The 19,103-nt window shown below is 42.0% G+C and overlaps 2 protein-coding genes across 2 annotated transcripts in view; both read right to left on the bottom strand.

Moving 5' to 3' along the window:
* LOC120992102 (oocyte zinc finger protein XlCOF6-like) overlaps positions 1–19,103 on the bottom strand; it is a 770,548-nt gene that overhangs the window by 421,455 nt on the left and 329,990 nt on the right. The gene's annotated exons all lie outside the window — the stretch shown is intronic.
* Positions 4,427–19,093, bottom strand: LOC120992118 (zinc finger protein OZF-like). The gene is made up of 4 exons (XM_040420893.1): positions 19,044–19,093; positions 18,896–18,960; positions 17,396–17,498; positions 4,427–5,735 (listed from the first exon to the last, which is right to left on the bottom strand). The coding sequence occupies exons 1-4, from the start codon at positions 19,075–19,077 to the stop codon at positions 4,453–4,455; spliced, it is 1,485 nt and encodes a 494-aa protein (XP_040276827.1). The 5' UTR covers positions 19,078–19,093; the 3' UTR covers positions 4,427–4,452.

Here is a 19,103-nt window from a genome sequence, read left to right on the forward strand (position 1 = left end):
GCGGATAAGAGACGTGTGCCTGGTCCGGACCTGAATGTTGGTGATCTGGTGTGGTTGTCTACCAAGAATATCAAATTGAAGGTTCCCTCCTGGAAGTTGGGTCCTAGGTTTATTGGGCCTTACAAGATCCTGTCTGTCATCAATCCTGTTGCCTACCGTCTTGATCTTCCTCAGACTTGGAAGATCCATAATGTTTTTCATAAGTCCTTATTGAAACCTTATGTTCAACCTATTGTACCCTCGCCTTTGCCTCCTCCTCCGATTATGGTTGATGGAAATCTTGAATTTCAGGTCTCTAGGATTGTGGATTCTCGTCTTGTCCGTGGTTCCCTCCAGTACCTCGTTCATTGGGAGGGTTATGGTCCTGAGGAGAGGATGTGGGTCCCAGTGACGGACATTAAGGCCTCTCGTCTCATCAGGGCTTTCCATAGGTCCTATCCTGAGAAGGTGGGCCCTGAGTGTCCAGAGTCCACTCCTAGAGGGAGGGGTACTGTCACAGCCAGACAGCTGAGAAGCGCTCACAGGAGCTTCTCAGATCCTCCTCCTTGAATTTCTTTGTTTTGGTTTAGTTTCTCATCTCGTTAGTCTATCTCAGCTGTCATGCAGTTAGACTGATCGCTACCCTTTAAGTTCCTCCCCATAATGCAGTAGTGTGCGGCTGATACAACTTCCTGGAGCGTGTGTGCATGCTGTTCCCCGTTCCCAGTTCCCTGTTCCCAGTCGTCAGTCGTCAGTCGTCATTCGTCTGCAAGATAAGTGCTGTTTATGTATTTCTGATTTTGTCTTTTCTGGATCCAGGTGACCCTGACTCCCTCCGTGTCAGTGTAGGGAGCCGGTGGTCGTGTCCCTTTACTATTGTAGGGTCTTCAGGTAATAGATAGCCGAGGAACGTGGATATGCGGCCATCCACCTTTGGGGTGTTCGCATAGGCTGAGCAGTGAGGGAGAGCGGCAGGTCTATTGCAGGGGTCTCTCTTTGTTCCTTAGTTGTGGATCCAGAGAGACATTGTTTATATGGTATTGTCTTGTTTCCTGTACACCATCCGTGACAATGTCGATCTGACGGGAGGTTTGTCCAATTTACTTTAGTCACAATGTCGTTTTTGGAATAAAGAGGATGCAATTTTCTAATCTACTACATGCTGGAAGTTTTTTTCTTTGAAGTTTGCAATCAGATTCTGGTCTACTATCTGCAACACTACTTCATCATGGACATAATGACGCCTTTGGGCAGAATTCCCATAAAACCATTCCAGTGAATCTTCCGGTAAAACCTATTTTTTATTTATATTGCCATCAATCAAGGGTCCCTCTTCCTATCACTGTCTCATCTGTAGTTCCTGTGGCTTATTCTGCTATCAATAGCTTCACCCAGACTTGGCAAGAAACCAAGACCTGCTTCAGGCCTTTGCTGACCTAAAGAAATTTGCTTATCGCAAGTGCAGGACTTTGCCTCAATTTTCTCCCATAGACAAGAACATGAGACTCATACAAGTTGGCAATCCGCTTCATTGGTTGGTATTTTCTACCTCATTTATTGTTGCATTAGAACTAATGTGTTTGAAAATCAGATTTCTTTGTCAGATATACTCTGTGATTATTTCATTCTATACGGTCAAACCTAAATTTATATATATTTTTTTTACGATTTACCACCTTTGTAATAAAAAAATACTTTATTAAGTACTAAGTCTCTGAGCAGTATTAAGGCTCCCAGTGCCGTACATCGAATAGTGTTAGTGCTTGGTATTGCAGCTCAGCCTCATGGAATTGAATGGGGCTGAGTTGAAACTAGGTCATGTGACCGATATACAGTGATGTCACTGGCCTAGGAGGAGGCTGCGGGGTCCTCAGGTAAGCTCTAATTGGTTTTCTGTACTTCACAAACCTGGAGGCCATCATTAGTCCTCTAGCTACCATAGCAACTAGTGAAGAATGAATCAAGCTTCAGGTGCTATATCCGAAGTTGATTAGTTAAAAACTTTGTTTTAATGTTGTACGGAGATGGGTCTCCGTAAAGCATTAAAATGTATGCGCTCCGGCGAGGCGAAGTGGGTTATTCCCAAAGTCTCGCGAGACTTCAGTGAATAACTTTGGGCATCGATTTTTAAACTTGAAAAACATTTTAAAACATGGATCTGTTCAGACTTTGGATCCATATTTTAAAATGGTTTTCAAGTTTAAAAATCGATGCTCCACGTTACTCGTCATAGTCTCGCGAGACTTCGAGAATAACCCTCTTTGCCTCGCCGAAGCACAAACATTTTAATTCTGTACAGGGACCCATCTTCGTACAGCATTAAAACAAAGTTTTTAACGGATTGACTTCTGATCTAGGATCCGAATCTCCAATCGTTCATCACTAATAGCAACCATAATTACACCATGATTGTGTTGCCCAAGGGGAATAGATGATGGAGTTTCAGAGGGAGCTGCCTCCATATGCTTACCTGCTTTTATGCAGTTTTTACTATTGACTGTGGTATCTAAATGAGTTAAATAGCCAGGAAAGGAGCTTGCTAAAATCCTGGCCACTGCAGCAAAAGCCTGGCTATATATTGTGCTTATGGCACAAACAAAACTGCTGTGGCCACCATCACTAAGTAGCATATAGGAAGTTAACCCTTACCCCCTTATACAGTTGTGTCAAGGTCAAAGAAGGGGTAAAAATGACAACTATCTTGTGTGAATTTTTTGATGATTTGTTGGTTAAACATTTCCTACATTCTAGACAAGAACTGTTTTTTATGTAGGTAAAGGGATGGCACTCTAATCATATGTTATGCATGGAGAAGGATATTTATTATAAGATGGCTAGGTGAGCCAAATCATCGATGTACAATATTAAAAGTGATAGAAATAAAATAGTAGCAGATCCTAGGATATACAAAAATATATGTTAGTGTAAAAAATAAAATAATAGATGTACACAAAAATATAATCAAAAATGTTAAAAGTATAAAAAGCCTTAAAGAAAAGAGTCTTATAGATCTACTGGAGGTAGGTGTAAATGTCCAGTCCAAAAATGTGGTATCCAGGAAATAAATATGGTATCCAGGAATTAGATAAGAGATAGTACCTTCTTTAGAAAGTAAGGTAACGTCCAGTTTTAGTTAGATTATCCTCTTATTCATAATCCAGTAATGGTAAGTTATAGTAGGTAATGATGCTATAATAGCAAGTACGTTACCCTCCTGGTGACCAATGGCAGGTTGGATAGCGTCCTGGCGGGAGGATAGCGTCCCCAGTGTGCTCCGAAACGCGTATGGGGTATTGAGTTAGCCATACTCAAACTAGCTAGTGTCACCATAAAGGATCCTAAAGTTCTAAAGCTCCGGAGCAAACTTCTCCTCCAAAATCGGCAGCGTTTTCCCCCGAACAGCCTCCACGTGGAACACCGACTAGAATCGAGCGGGAGAGCGAACGAGCGGAAGTGACATCAACGGAAGTGACGAAAAGCCGCAAAACCATCAGGCAGAGCGAACATCCCCGCGGGCGGGAATACCACACGAGGACGCTATCCTCCCGCCAGGAGCCGCTTACCAACCTGCCATTGGTCACCAGGAGGGTAACGTACTTGCTATTATAGCATCATTACCTACTATAACTTACCATTACTGGATTATGAATAAGAGGATAATCTAACTAAAACTGGACGTTACATTACTTTCTAAAGAAGGCACTTATCTCTTATCTAATTCCTGGATACCATATTTATTTCCTGGATACCACATTTTTGGACTGGACATTTACACCTACCTCCAGTAGGTCTATAAGACTCTTATCTTTAAGGCTTTTTATACTTTTAACATTTTTGATTATATTTTTGTGTACATCTATTATTTTATTTTTTACACTAACATATATTTTTGTATATCCTAGGATCTGCTACTATTTTATTTCTATCACTTTTAATATTGTACATCGATGATTTGGCTCACCTAGCCATCTTGTAATAAATATCCTTCTCCATGCATAACATATGATTAGAGTGCCATCCCTTTACCTACATATCTCTTTCCTCTACTACAAGCGTTGGGTACGCTTGGTCTGGATTGAGCACCTTACTCCATTTTTTAGGACCTAGTGAGCCGCCCTACATATACTCTAAGAACATTTTTTTCCAATGTGAATTTGATGATGGGAAATTAGATTAGACGTTTGGGTAAACATTTTCCACATACAGTCAATACATAAATTCTGATGCCGAACACAAACTGAATTATAGTTAAAACATTCCCCACTTGGCATGAAAATTCTCCTTCTGCGAGTTCTTTGGTGTCTAAGAACCTTTAATCTATTGCCATAAAATTTCCCACATTCATAACATGAAAATGGCTTCTCTCGTGTGCGAGTTAATTAATTAATATTCAACAATTTCTGATTTAAAAGTTATATATTTTCCACATCATAATGGTGTGAATTTACAGATGTTCAACAAGATTTGCTTTTCTTAATCAACATTTCCCACATTCTTAACATTTTCCCCTGTGTGAGTTTGTTGATGTTTAACAAGTTGTGGTTTCCAAGTAAAACATTTCCCACATTCTGAACATGAAAATGGCTTATCTCCTGTGTGAATTCGTCGATGTGCAACAAGGGTTTTCTTCTGTACAAAACATTTCCCACATTCTGAACATGAAAATTGCTTTTCTTCTGTGTGACTTTTTCGATGTACAACAAGTGTTGTTTTGTGTGAAAAACATTTTCCACATTCTGGACATGAAAATGGCGTCTCCCCTGTGTGAATTCGTTGATGTTTAATAAGTTGTGATTTCCAAGTAAAACATTTCCCACATTCTGAACATGAAAATGGTGTCTCTCCTGTGTGAGTTCGTTGATGTTCAACACAATGTGACTTCCAAGTAAAACATTTCCCACATTCGGAACATGAAAATGGCTTCACTCCTGTGTGAATTCTCTGATGTTTAGCAAGATGTGCTTTTCTTATGAAGGTTTTCCCACATTCTTGGCATGAAAATGGCCTCTGCCCTGTGTGTATTGTCTGATGCTCGACAAGATGCGATTTCCTCATGAAGCTTTTCCCACATTCTTGGCATGAAAATGGTGTCTCCCCTGTGTGAGTTCGTTGATGTGCAATAAGTTGTGATTTCCAAGTAAAACATTTCCCACATTCAGGACAGGAGAATGGTGTATCTCCTGTGTGAGTTCGTTGATGGTCAACAAGTTTTGATCTCCAAGTAAAACATTTTCCACATTCTGAACATGAAAATGGCTTCACCCCTGTGTGAATTCTCTGATGTTTATCAAGATGTGCTTTTCTTATGAAGCATTTCCCACATTCTTGGCATGAAAATGGCCTCTGCCCCTTGTGTATTGTCTGATGTTCAGCAAGATGTGATTTTCTCATGAAGCATTTCCCACATTCTTGGCATGAAAATGGTGTCTCCCCTGTGTGAGTTCGTTGATGTTCAACAAGTTGTGATTTCCAAGTAAAACATTTCCCACATTCTAAACATGAAATGGTCTTCTTCCCTGTGTATGTTCTTTGATGTTTAACATCCCTTCTGTGACTTTTATTCTGCTTTACAGTCTGTGATGAATCAGAAGATAGAAGATGTTTAAATGGATCAGATGAGCAACCTTGGCTGTGAAGAGCTGAGGGTATATCCGAGATAGTGGCATGCTCTTCATATGTGTCTTGCGTGAGACCATGACCATTTGTTTTAAAAGCTGAAGAGATCAGATGTCCCTCTGAGCTTAAGGTACAGTCACCTGCCAAGAATAAAACTGTATTATTTTTAAATACTATAACCTTAAAAATGGTATAGATTATTATTATTGCTCCATTCCTTCCACAGTGCTGTACATATAAAATGGGGTGTACACACACATAAAACACCACAAGTACAATAAGCATGAACAAGATAAGTTACAAACTGGTAGAGGAAGAGAGAGGACCCTGTACCAGTACCCTGGGATGTTTTATACAATTTTTATATTAATTATTTCATACACATTGCAAGTTATATATGTAGCAAAATGGTGGCAGAATCTGCCTACCCTTTAATATGTAGAAGGAACCTGCAGTTAGATTTTATCATGTTCAAATTTTTGTTCTTGGCAAAATAAACTGACTTCAGAGGTGTCTCCCCTCTCCGCGCTGGCCAAGCCAGTTGGGCATATGTATGGGAGGTTTAGGAGGGATACAAATAGCTGTTTGCTAAATAAACTTTTAAAGGGGTTCTGTGTCTTTTTATTACTGATGATCTATCCTTTGGATAGATCATCAGCATCTGATCAGTGGAGGTCTGACACCCAGGACCCTGCAGATTAGCTGCTTGAGAAGACAGCAGCTCAGCCCCATTCACTTTAATGGGGCCGAGCCGCGCCCAGGCCACTGATAGTAGTCGTGAGGTCACTGGCCTGCGGGAAACAACAAGAAGGCCACAGCGCTACCGCCAGCACCCACTGCCTTTTCAAACAGCCGATCAGATGCTTATAATCTATCCAAAGGATAGACCATCATTAATAAAAAAAAGCTACAGAACCCCTTTAAGTATATAGCCAGCTTAGAGAGAATGACTCATCAGAAAATGACACTGTTTAAAATGCATTTTTATGTTCAACATATTTTTTTTAGAGTTCTTTTTCTAATTGTTCTATGTTATTATCTAAATTAATCCCTTAATAACTGGGTTATTTTAATTTTTTTATTTCAGTTTTTTACTCCCAGCCTTCCCAAAGCCATAACTTTTTTATTTTTCCCATTCACTGCGCTTGCAAGCCAGCACCATATTTAAAGACCCAACTGCTTATGTATACAGCAGTGGCATACAGGTTAACCCTTTCTACCCCAGGCCAGTTTTCACCTTCCTGCCCAGGCCATTTTTTGCAAATCTCATAAAGTAACACATGATACTTTGAGTCAATATATTACACCTTTATTTATGATAAAATCCCAAACTTACCAAAAATTTAGAAAAATTCGATACCTCATAAAATATTTATTAATTAACATTACCCATATGTCTACTATATGTTGGCATCATTTTGTAAATGTCATTTTATTTTTTTAGGACGTTAGAAGGCTTAGAATTTTAGAAGCAATTCTTAAAACTTTTTAAGAAAATTTCCAAAACCCACTTTTTAAAGGACCAGGTCAGATCTGAAGTCACTTTGTGGGGCTTACATAGTAAAAAAAAAAAAACATAAATGACCCCATTGTAGAAACTACACCCCTCAAGCTACTCAAAACTAATTTTTACTAACTTTGTTAACCCTTTAGTTGTTCCACAAGCATTAAAGGAAAATGGAGATGAAATTTCAAAATGTAACTTTTTTGGCAGATTTTCCATTTTAATCCATTTTTTTCTTTAACACATCGAGGGTTAACAGCCAAACAAAACTCAATATTTATTACCCCGATTCTCCGGTTTACAGAAACACCCCACATGTGAGAAGGGTGCACTGCAGGGCGCAGAAGAAAAGGAACGCCATATGGTTTTTGGAAGGCAGATTTTGCTGGACTGGTTTTTAGATGCCATGTCCCATTTTAAGCCCCCCTGATGCACCCTTAAAGTAGAAACTGCCGAAAAGTTACCCCATTTTGGAAACTAGGGGATAAGGTGCCAGTTTTATTGGTACTATTTTGTTGTACATATGATTTTTAATTGCTCTATATTATGTTTTTTGTGTGAGGCAAGGTAACCAAAAAATAGCTGTTTTGGCACAGTTTAAATTTTTTACAACATTCATCTGACAGGGTAGATCATGTGCTATTTTTATAGAGCAGGTTGTTATGGATGCAATGATATCAAATATGTCTACTTTCTTTCTTTGTTTCAGTTTTACATAATAAAGCATTTTTTTAAAAAAATTTATGTTTTTGTGTCTCCATTTTCTGAAAGCCATATTTTTTTTATTTTTCTGCCGATCAGCTTGTGCAGGGGCTCGTTTTTTGCAGGAAGAGTTGACGTTTTTATTGGTACCATTTTTGTGTACATATGATTTTTTGATCATTCATTATTACACTTTATGGGGCAAGGTGACCAAAAAATTGGTAATTTTTGCACAGTTTTTATTTATTTATTTATTTATCTTTCCAGCGTTCACCTGAGGGGTTAGGACATGTGATACTTTTTCCACAAATAGAAATGAATAAGCGGCACTCACCATTCAATGCGAATATTTCTTTTATGCTGGGTACAGAGAGGGAAATACAAAACAGTGCAATCACAAGAGCATGGCGATGGCCGTTTCGCGTATCACCGCTTCATCTGGCCAATACTGACACCCCTTGACGCAAATGACATCATCTTTTATGCGCCACACACGCTAACTTGGGCGTGTGATACTGGCGTGGGCTGTCGCACATCATTGCAAGTGCAGGCTACGTCAGTAACTAGGAGGTATACATCAATGTTACAAATAAAGTGTTAGTGAAACAATAAAAGCAGTAAAAAACGCTTGGCACGTATAAATAAATTAGAAGATAGTTATAATGAGCAAGCCATAGATTTAAAAAAACGCCTAAGATTGAGGGGTTACCTCCTTAAATTACTAAATACAGCCATGGAAAAAGCGACTGCTGCAGGCCAAAAACCCACTCATGTCCTGAATCCTTACAAAAAAACAAAATTTGTGGGACATCCCGCCCCTTTGTATTCTCATTTAGGTATAGCCCAATGGCTGACATAATCAAAAAGCTCGTCAGAGACCACATAAAAGATGATGTCATTTGCGTCAAGGGGTGTCAGTATTGGCCAGATGAAGCGGTGATACGCAAAATGTCCGTCGCCATGCTCTTGTGATTGCACTGTTTTGTATTTCCCTCTCTGTACCCAGCATAAAAGAAATATTCGCATCGAATGGTGAGTGCCGCTTATTCATTTCTATTTGTGGAATTACGTTTGCACTTGACAAGCTGTGCACCACCAAATTACGACAGACCGCGACACCAGTTCTCCTTATATGATTAGTGGTGAAGCGATAGTTTGCTGTAGTGCCGCTTAACTCTGAACTCTACACTATGATAAGATTATCAAAATTAGGGTTATTCACTTTAGAAAAAAGACGACTGAGGGGAGATCTAATTAATATGTATAAATATATCAGGGGTCAGTATAGAGATCTATCCCATCATCTATTTATCCCCAGGACTGTGACTGTGATGAGGGGACATCCTCTGCGTCTGGAGGAAAGAAGGTTTGTACACAAACATAGAAAAGGATTCTTTACGGTAAGAGCAGTGAGACTATGGAACTCTCTGCCTGAGGAGGTGGTGATGGTGAGTACAATAAAGGAATTCAAGAGGGGCCTGGACGTATTTCTGGAGCGTAATAATATTACAGGCTATAGCTACTAGAGAGGGGTTGTTGATCCAGGGAGTTATTCTGATTGCCTGATTGGAGTCGGGAAGGAATTTTTTATTCCCCTAAAGTGGGGAAAATTGGCTTCTGCCTCACAGGTTTTTTTTTTGCCTTCCTCTGGATCAACTTGCAGGATAACAGGCGGAACTGGATGGAAAAATGTCTTTTTTCGGCCTTATGTACTATGTTACTATTACATGTGATACTTTTATAGAGCAGAATGTTACAGACGTGGCAATACCTAATATATATACTCTTTCTTATTTATTTAACTTTTACACAAAAATAGCATTTATGAAACCAAAAAAAATTATGTTTTAGCGTATCCACAGTCTGAGAGCTATAGCTTTTTTCTTTTTTGACCAATTGTCTTAGGTAGGGTCTCCTTTTTTGCAGGATGAGGAGACGGTTTTATTGGTACTATTTTGGGGGGCATATGCCTTTTTGATCACTTGGTGTTAGGCCTCTTTCACACGAGCGTGGCGTGTGAGGGCCCGATAAGATGCGGGTGCGTTGCGGTAAAATGCGCGATTTTTCAGCGCGAGTGCAAAGCGTTTTAATGCGTTTTGCACGCGCGTGAGAAAAATCGCCATGTTTGGTACCAAGACCTAAACCCGGACTTCATCACTGAAGTTCAGGCTTGGGTTAGGTGTTGTGTAGATTTTATTATTTTCCCTTATAACATGGTTATAAGGGAAAATAATAGCATTCTTAATACAGAATGCAAAGTAAATTAGGGATGGAGGGGTTAAAAAAAAAAAATAAAGTTAACTTACCTGCTCCATAGCTGCCGGTCTCTGTTCTATCTTCAGGACCTGGCAAAAGACCTGTGGTGACATCCCTGTGCTCATCACATGGTCCAATCACATGGTTCATCGTCTGTCACCGCCAGATCTCTGAGAAGTTCTGATACAAAGTTCTTCAGTACCTCCTGCATGATGTTCTTTTGTTTTGCTTTCGCTTTGACATCTCTTCTCCCTCTCCCAGCTGTCATCTATTAGCAGTGATTGCCTCCCTATATATCTCCTCCCATACTGCTTCACTTTGCGGTTTATACTACTTCCTGGATTGGTTTCACTGCTTGAAGTTGCTACTGCTGGTTCCTCAAGATAAGTCTATTTCTGTATTTGTGTCTTCCTGTTGGCTTGATTCTAGGTGACCCTGACTCCCTCCGTATTGAGTGCAGGGAGCCGGTGGTCGTGTCCCCTCACTATTATAGGGTTTGCAGGTGTCACTCAGTCTAAGGTACGTGGACATGCAACTTTCTATCATTGAGATCTTTGCATGGGCTGAGCAGTGAGGGAGAGCTCTAGGGCATTAATAGGGCTTACCCTTTTGTTCCTTAGTTTGGGATCAAGTCAGTCGGATCTTTATTTGTTACTTATTGTTTCCTGCTACACCATCCGTGACATTATAAACCGCCAAAACCGTCTTAAGCATGGATCTGGTTTTAGCCTTGACGGACCACATGCGGGGTCTTTCACTGGAGGTCGCAGAGCTCCGTAAAACTGTATCTCAGTTTCAGGTGACCGGTTCTGCTTGCGTTCATCCCCCCTCCGATCAGTGGATGAATTTTTTGTAGCCCTGGGTCAGATATATGATGATCCGGATCGTGTTGCTCTGGCTGAATCTAAACTGCGTCTTTTATGCCAGGGTAAAGTCAATTTTGCCATGGTCTTTCAGAGGGATTGAAGGATGCATTTGCCTTTCATGAGAGACCTACCTCCTTGGAGTCTGCCATGTCTCGGGCTGTTCGTATTGACAGGCGTCTTAGAGAGAGAGGAGAGATCACTCCTTCCTGTCATACTCACTCCAAGGACAGTGGGGTGGTCTCATTCAGTGTGCAGGGGTCTCAGTCTCTGTCAATCCCCTTTGAGCAGGAGCCCATGCAGCTGGGTTTGCTTGCCTCTAACAACAGAGGATTCAGCTCTCAGAGGAGGGTTTGTTTCTGTTATGGAGGTATAAATCATTTGGCAAATGTTTGTCCCTCTAGGAGATTCAGGGAGTTTCTAGAGAATAATAAAGAAACAAAAAGAAAAAAGTCCTCTAAAAACGTTCCATCTGTTACTATTGGCAAGGTTGATGCGGAAATTGAAGGTTTTCCGTTTGCTTGTAGTTCCCGTTTTGTCCTACCTGCCAGGGTGGCGCTAGAGAGCAAGAACATTGTGAGATTTTTGTAGATAGTGGAGCAGCTGTCAATCTCATTGATAATCAATTGCTATAACACATGGTTTCCAGGTATGCACTTTGGAAAAGGACATACCTGTTTTTGCTAATGATTCAGCTCCACTTTCTCAAAAATCATTAAAGGGCATAGTTCACAATATCCGTTTGACTGTGGCTGATGCTCATGTTGAGGATGTGTCATGTTTCGTCCTAGGCGGGTTACCTACTCCTCTAGTGTTGGGGCTACCCTGGCTCACTAAACATAACCCCACCATTGATTGGCAAGCGAGGCAAATAAATGGTTGGAGTGAGTTTTGCAGAGAGAATTGCCTCTCGACGTCTCTTTCAGAGGTTTCTACTAAAACTGTACCATCTTTTCTTTCTGAATTTTTGGATGTGTTTTCTGAGAGTGGTGTCCAGGAGCTGCCCCCTCACCGGGAGTACGATTGCCCTATTAATCTCATCCCAGGTGCCAAGCTGCCTAAATCTCGTTTATACAATCTCTCCCAACCTGAAAGGGTCGCTATGCGTTCTTATATCTCTGAGAGCCTGAGAAAGGGACACATCCGACCCTCGAAGTCACCTGTTGCCGCTGGTTTCTTTTTTATTAAGAAAAAAGATGGTTCTTTAAGACCATGTCTGGATTTCAGGGAGCTGAACAGTATCCCAATTCGTGACCCTTATCCGCTTCCTCTGATCCCGGACCTGTTTAACCAGATTGTTGGGGCTAAAGTTTTTTCCAAGTTGAATTTAAGAGGGGCATACAACCTGGTCAGGGTCAGAGAAGGGGACGAATGAAAGACGGCCTTCAATACCCCTGAGGGCCATTTTGAGAATTTGGTTATGCCTTTTGGTTTGATGAATGCTCCAGCCGTCGTCCAATATTTTGTGAACAGCATTTTTTATCATTTAATGGGGAAATTTGTACTAGTGTATCTAGATGACATTTAGATTTTTTCTCCTGATTTCAAAACTCATAGGGACCATCTACGTCAGGTCTTGCTCATTCTGCGGGAGAATAAATTGTACACTAAACTGGAGAAATGTGTGTTTGCGGTTCCAGAAATTCAATTTCTGGGTTTTCTTCTCTCCGCTTCTGATTTTCATATGGACCCCGAGAAGGTCCGCGCTGTGCTTGATTGGGAGCTTCCTGAGAATCAGAAGGCGCTGATGCGGTTTTTAGGTTTTGCCAATTATTACAGGAAGTTCATTTTGAATTATTACACTCGGTTGTTAAGCCACTGACTGATATGACTAGAAAGGGGGTAGATTTTTACTCCTGGTCGGTAGAGGCGCGTAAGGCCTTTTCTAGTATCAAAGAGAGTTTTGCTTCCGCTCCCATCTTGGTACAACCTGATATCTCTCTGGCCTTCATTGTTGAGGTGGACGCTTCTGAGGTGGGTGTGGGTGCGGTCTTGTCTCAGGGTCCCTCTCCTGCCAAATGGCGACCGTGTGCCTTTTCCTCGAAGAAACTCTCCTCCGCAGAGAGAAATTACGATGTGGGAGATAGGGAGTTGTTGGCCATCAAGTTAGCTTTTGAGGAATGGCGCCATTGGCTAGAGGGAGCCAGACACCCTATTATCGTGTTTACCGACCATAAGAATCTGGCCTACTTGGAGTCAGCCAAGCGTCTGAACCCGAGACAGGCCAGATGGTCTTTGTTCTTTTCAAGGTTTAATTTTGTTGTCACGTTCCGCCCTGGGGTTAAGAATGTGAAGGCGGATGCCCTGTCACGTTGTTTTCCGGGAGGGGACAACTTTGAAGACCCGGGTCCCATTTTGGCTGAAGGGGTGGTTGTGTCTGCTCTTTATCCTGAATTGGAGGCAGAGGTTCAGGCAGCCCAGGCAGAGGCTCCTGATCTTTGTCCCCCTGGGAGGTTGTTTGTGCCTCTCGCTTTACGACACAAGGTTTTTAAGGAGCACCACGATACTGTCTTTGCTGGGCACCCGGGGGGTAGAGCCACAGTGGATCTCATTGCTCGGAGATTCTGGTGGCCGGCTCTTCGTAAGTCGGTTGAGGGTTTTGTGGCAGCCTGCGAGACCTGCGCTCGTGCCAAGGTCCCTCATTCACAGCCATCAGGTCCTCTCCTTCCGTTACCCATTCCTTCCCGTCCTTGGACACATCTGTCCATGGATTTCATTACGGACCTGCCTCGTTCCTCGGGGAAGACTGTGATTCTGGTGGTGGTGGACCGTTTTAGCAAAATGGCGCAATTTATTCCTTTTTCTGGGTTGCCCAATGCTAAAACGCTGGCGCAGGCATTTATTGATCACATTGTCAAATTGCATGGTATTCCTTCAGACATAGTCTCTGATAGGGGCACGCAGTTAGTTTCCAGATTCTGGAAGGCTTTCTGTTCTCGCTTGGGGGTTCGGTTGTCATTCTCTTCTGCTTTCCACCCGCAGTCGAATGGCCAGACAGAGCACGTCAGTCAGAATCTGGAGACATATCTGCGCTGTTTTGTGGCGGAGAATCAGGAGGATTGGTGTTCTTTTCTCTCCCTTGCTGAGTTTGCTTTAAATAACCGTCGTCAGGAGTCCCTTGATAAGTCACCATTTTTTGGTGCATATGGGTTTCATCCGCAGTTTGGGACATTCTCTGGAGAGGGGGTTTCTGGTTTACCTGATGAGGAGAGATTCTCCTCGTCTTTGTCATCTATTTGGCAAAAGATTCAGGATAATCTAAAGAGCATGAGTGAGAGATATAAGCGTGTGGCGGATAAGAGACGTGTGCCTGGTCCGGACCTGAATGTTGGTGATCTGGTGTGGTTGTCTACTAAGAATATCAAATTGAAGGTTCCCTCCTGGAAGTTGGGTCCTAAGTTTATCGGGCCTTACAAAATCTTGTCCGTCATCAATCCCGTTGCCTACCGTCTTGATCTTCCTCAGACTTGGAAGATCCATAATGTTTTTCACAAGTCCCTATTAAAACCTTATGTCCAACCCACTGTACCCTCCTCTTTGCCTCCTCCTCAGATTGTGGTTGATGGTAATCTTGAATTTCAGGTCTCTAGGATTGTGGACTCTCGTATTGTCTGCGGTTCTCTTCAGTATCTCGTTCATTGGGAGGGTTATGGTCCTGAGGAGAGGATGTGGGTTCCAGTGGCGGACATTAAGGCCACTCGTCTTCTCAGGGCATTCCATAGGTCCCATCCTGAGAAGGTGGGCTCTGAGTGTCCGGAGTCCACTCGTAGAGGGAGGGGTACTGTCACCGCCAGATCTCTGAGAAGTTCTGATAGACGTTCTTCAGTACCTCCTGCATGATGTTCTTTTGTTTTGCTTTCGCTTTGACATCTCTTCTCCCTCTCCCAGCTGTCATCTATTAGCAGTGATTGCCTCCCTATATATCTCCTCCCATACTGCTTCACTTTGCGGTTTATACTACTTCCTGGATTGGTTTCACTGCTTGAAGTTACTACTGCTGGTTCCTCAAGATAAGTCTATTTCTGTATTTGTGTCTTCCTGTTGGCTTGATTCTAGGTGACCCTGACTCACTCCGTATTGAGTGCAGGGAGCCGGTGGTCGTGTCCGCTCACTATTATAGAGTTTGCAGGTGTCACTCAGTCTAAGGTACGTGGACATGCAACTTTCTATCATTGAGATCTTTGCATGGGCTGAGCAGTGAGGGAGAGCTCTAGGGCATTAATAGGGCTTACCCTTTTGTTCTTTAGTTTGGGATCAAGTCAGTCGGATCTTTATTTGTTACTTATTGTTTCCTGCTACACCATCCGTGACATCGCCATGGTGAGGGACCATGTGATTGGACCATGTGAAGTGACGTCACCACAGGTCCTTAGCCGGCAGCTCAACATTACAGAATTAGACAGAGATCCACAACTACGCGATCAAGTGGACTCGGTGAGTTAATTTATTTTATTTTTAACCCCTCTATCACTATTTTACTTTGCATTCTGTATTCAGAATGCTATTACTTTCTGTCCGCATCAGTATGCCTGTTCCGTAGCACCGCCCCAAAAAATAGAACATGTCCTATTCTTGTCCGTTTTAGGCATTGTTACAATGGATCCGCAAAAAAAAACAAAAAACTAATGGCATACGGATGTCATCCTTTTTTTTGCGGATCCGCAATTTGCGGACCTCAAAACACATATGGTCATGTGCATGTAGCCTCTGTAGAGCACCCGAGCATCCCAAAGTGTTCTACTCGAGCACCCCAAGCACTTTGGTGCTCGATCAACACTACTAACAACGTAGCGGAGTAGTAGTAGGAGTAGTCTGAGCGGGAGAAGCAGTAACTAATGATGATAAGAACACTGTACTACACGTGGATGCAGCTTGGCTGCTGCAAAGTAGACAGAGAGGGAAAACACTGTTGTTGCGCTAGCTGGTGGCCACTTAATGTAGCACCATACAGTTGTGGTGCCCAGGTTTGTGTTTGAACGCCCATGTCTTATTTTAATCCTGCACAACTAGCACACGGTAATGCTTTTTTCTTCCAGCACTCTAGAGAACAACTGTCAGATGAGACACACTCGCAAAGAGCCAATTTTGGCTTTGGTCTGACAAGTTTTTATTCTGCATCCACAGTATCAGCGGCATCACCAATTCCTGAGCTGACCATAACAGAAACAGATCTGCCCCTTGCAGTTTTTTGGGATGTTCTGGCTGTCCATTGCCTCTGCACTTTATTGTTGCCACTGGCACCGCTCTCCTCCTCAGCACCCTGATCCATCCCTCAGGTCCTGTCCAACGCACAATCATCATCATCCTTACCCCCCATGTCACTTTTATGGGATTGCAAGATGGAGAAGGAAAATGTGACCCCTGGCTCCAAGGCACGGTGTCAGACTGTGAAATCCACATTATCTGGCTTAGACTGAGAGGAGGAGTGAGACATACAGTACACAATCTCATCCTCTTTGTCCTTTATAATAATGTAGCACCTATCAGAAGCAAGTGAGAACTGTGGCCTTCGACTACTACCACTAGCCAAATGTATGCAGTCCTGGAACAGCCGTTTGAGGGTGCATATCTTTGTTCAAAATGTAAGCAAATTGCCCCTTTGGAATCAAACATCATGAATCTAAATGCAAGTTTCGACACCGAGAATCGTTGCCAGTTTGGAAAAGAGTTTGCTGCTCACTGAGCACTGTATGAGGTAGATGCAGGGGGGGGGGGTAGCATGGAGGCTCAGGAAAGTGAGGTAGATAGCTGGAGAACAGTTAGAAAGCGGGGTAGAGGGAAGAGTGCCAGAGGGGGTAGCCCTGATCTGACACACCAGATGTTTGGGATGTTAGTTCAGGCATGACACTGCATGCGCAGACCGGAAGGACGGATCCGGCATTCCGGTATTTTTAATGCGGATCCGGCACTAATACATTTCAATGTAAATTAATGCCGGAAACTGATCCGGAATTTTGGACGGAGATAAAACCGCAGCATGCTGCGGTATTATCTCCGTTCTGAAAAGGCAAAAAGACTGAACTGAAGACATCCTGATGCATCCTGAACGGATTTCTCTCCATTCAGAATGCATGGGGATAAAACTGATCAGTTCTTTTCTGGTATAGAGCCCCTAGGACGGAACTCAGCGCCGGAAAAGAATAACGCTAGTGTCAAAGTACCCTTAATTCCAAATTTAGGCAAATGCTTTTCCCTCATCAGTACTGACAGCAGATGAATAAATCGGCCTTCTTCACAGAGACATATTTCATATCCATATTCAACCTGTATTTTTGCATCCAAATTTTACTATAACAGCACGTGTTATCACCTGTAACAGTCTCATATTTTTGTACATATTTAATATGTATTTTGGCCGAATAAGAAGAATACAGCAGGAAAATCTGATACGACAGAGCTTAAAAAAAAAAATTCCTGCCTGTGAATAAGTAGAATTTGTGAGTCTTCTTTGCTCTGTCTAGTGGTTTCTACTCACCTGGGTGGTTATCTGTAGGAATTTCCTTCTTACATTGGTTATCACATCTCACATATGTCTCTGTAGAATTATTATTGCTCAGATCTTTATCCAGATTCAAAAGCTGCAAAACAAACATTATAATTATCACTGTCAATCACAGACATTATCACGACAACCAAAAACAACAACAGCACTATTTATCTGAGTGAAATGGCTGTAGATCTCCTAAAGCAGAACATAGACATTAGATGATGGCTCAATGAGAAGAATCTCATTCACATACAGTACAGACCAAAAGTTTGGACACACCTTCTCATTCAAAGAGTTTTCTTTATTTTCATGACTATGAAGGCATCAAAACTATGAATTAACACATGTGAAATTATATACATAACAAACAAGTGTGAAACAAATGAAAATATGTCATATTCTAGGTTCTTCAAAGTAGCCACCTTTTGCTTTGATTACTGCTTTGCACACTCTTGGCATTCTCTTGATGAGCTTCAAGAGGTAGTCCCCTGAAATGGTCTTCCAACAGTCTTGAAGGAGTTCCCAGAGATGCTTAGCACTTGTTGGCCCTTTTGCCTTCACTCTGCGGTCCAGCTCACCCCAAACCATCTCGATTGGGTTCAGGTCCGGTGACTGTGGAGGCCAGGTCATCTGGCGCAGCACCCCATCACTCTCCTTCATGGTCAAATAGCCCTTACTTTCAAAGTTTTCCCAATTTTTCGGCTGACTGACTGACCTTTCATTTCTTAAAGTAATGATGGCCACTCGTTTTTCTTTACTTAGCTGCTTCTTTCTTGCCATAATACAAATTCTAACAGTCTATTCAGTAGAACTATCAGCTGTGTATCCACCTGACTTCTCCTCAACGCAACTGATGGTCCCAACCCCATTTATAAGGCAAGAAATCCCACTTATTAAACCTGACAGGGCACACCTGTGAAGTGAAAACCATTTCAGGGGACTACCTCTTGAAGCTCATCAAGAGAATGCCAAGAGTGTGCAAAGCAGTAATCAAAGTAAAAGGTGGCTACTTTGAAGAACCTAGAATATGACATATTTTCAGTTGTTTCACACTTGTTTGTTATGTATATAATTCCACATGTGTTAATTCATAGTTTTGATGCCTTCAGTGTGAATCTACAATTTTCATAGTCATGAAAATAAAGAAAACTCTTTGAATGAGAAGGTGTGTCCAAACTTTTGGTCTGTACTGTATGTATTTGGCTTAGATAGACATGGATCAAAACGATTCAGTGGAGGAAGTTGGCCTTCAGTGTTTTTTGTCTCAGGAAAAAGGGAGAAAAAAGAGGAATAAATCCAGTTGGTTTCTTATTCCTTCTGCCAGTATCCATAGCCGGAACATTGAAAGCGGTTCCAGGCATCTTTAATCCCATCATCTCACCATATTTCATTACAAAGATATACCACATATAATACTATGGTATAAAACAAGACTGAACATAGGGACTTCACAGCCTTCTACAGACCATAGGGAATATCTCCATCTACCTGATGATCCTGTGGATGAAGAGGACTGGGACATCTCTCTGGTGTTCTTCTTTTACTGGGTCTACCTGTAGGAGACACATACAGTGATTGGATTCATTCTTTACATACAGATAATTAAAAGACATTTGTATTTAGTCCTGTCTATTACCTGGTGATGTGAGGGGCTGGTGGTCTTCCATCATGACGTCCTTGTACAGATCCTTGTGTC

This window comes from Bufo bufo, chromosome 2 (assembly GCF_905171765.1).
Source record: "Bufo bufo chromosome 2, aBufBuf1.1, whole genome shotgun sequence".
Lineage (NCBI taxonomy): Eukaryota > Metazoa > Chordata > Amphibia > Anura > Bufonidae > Bufo > Bufo bufo.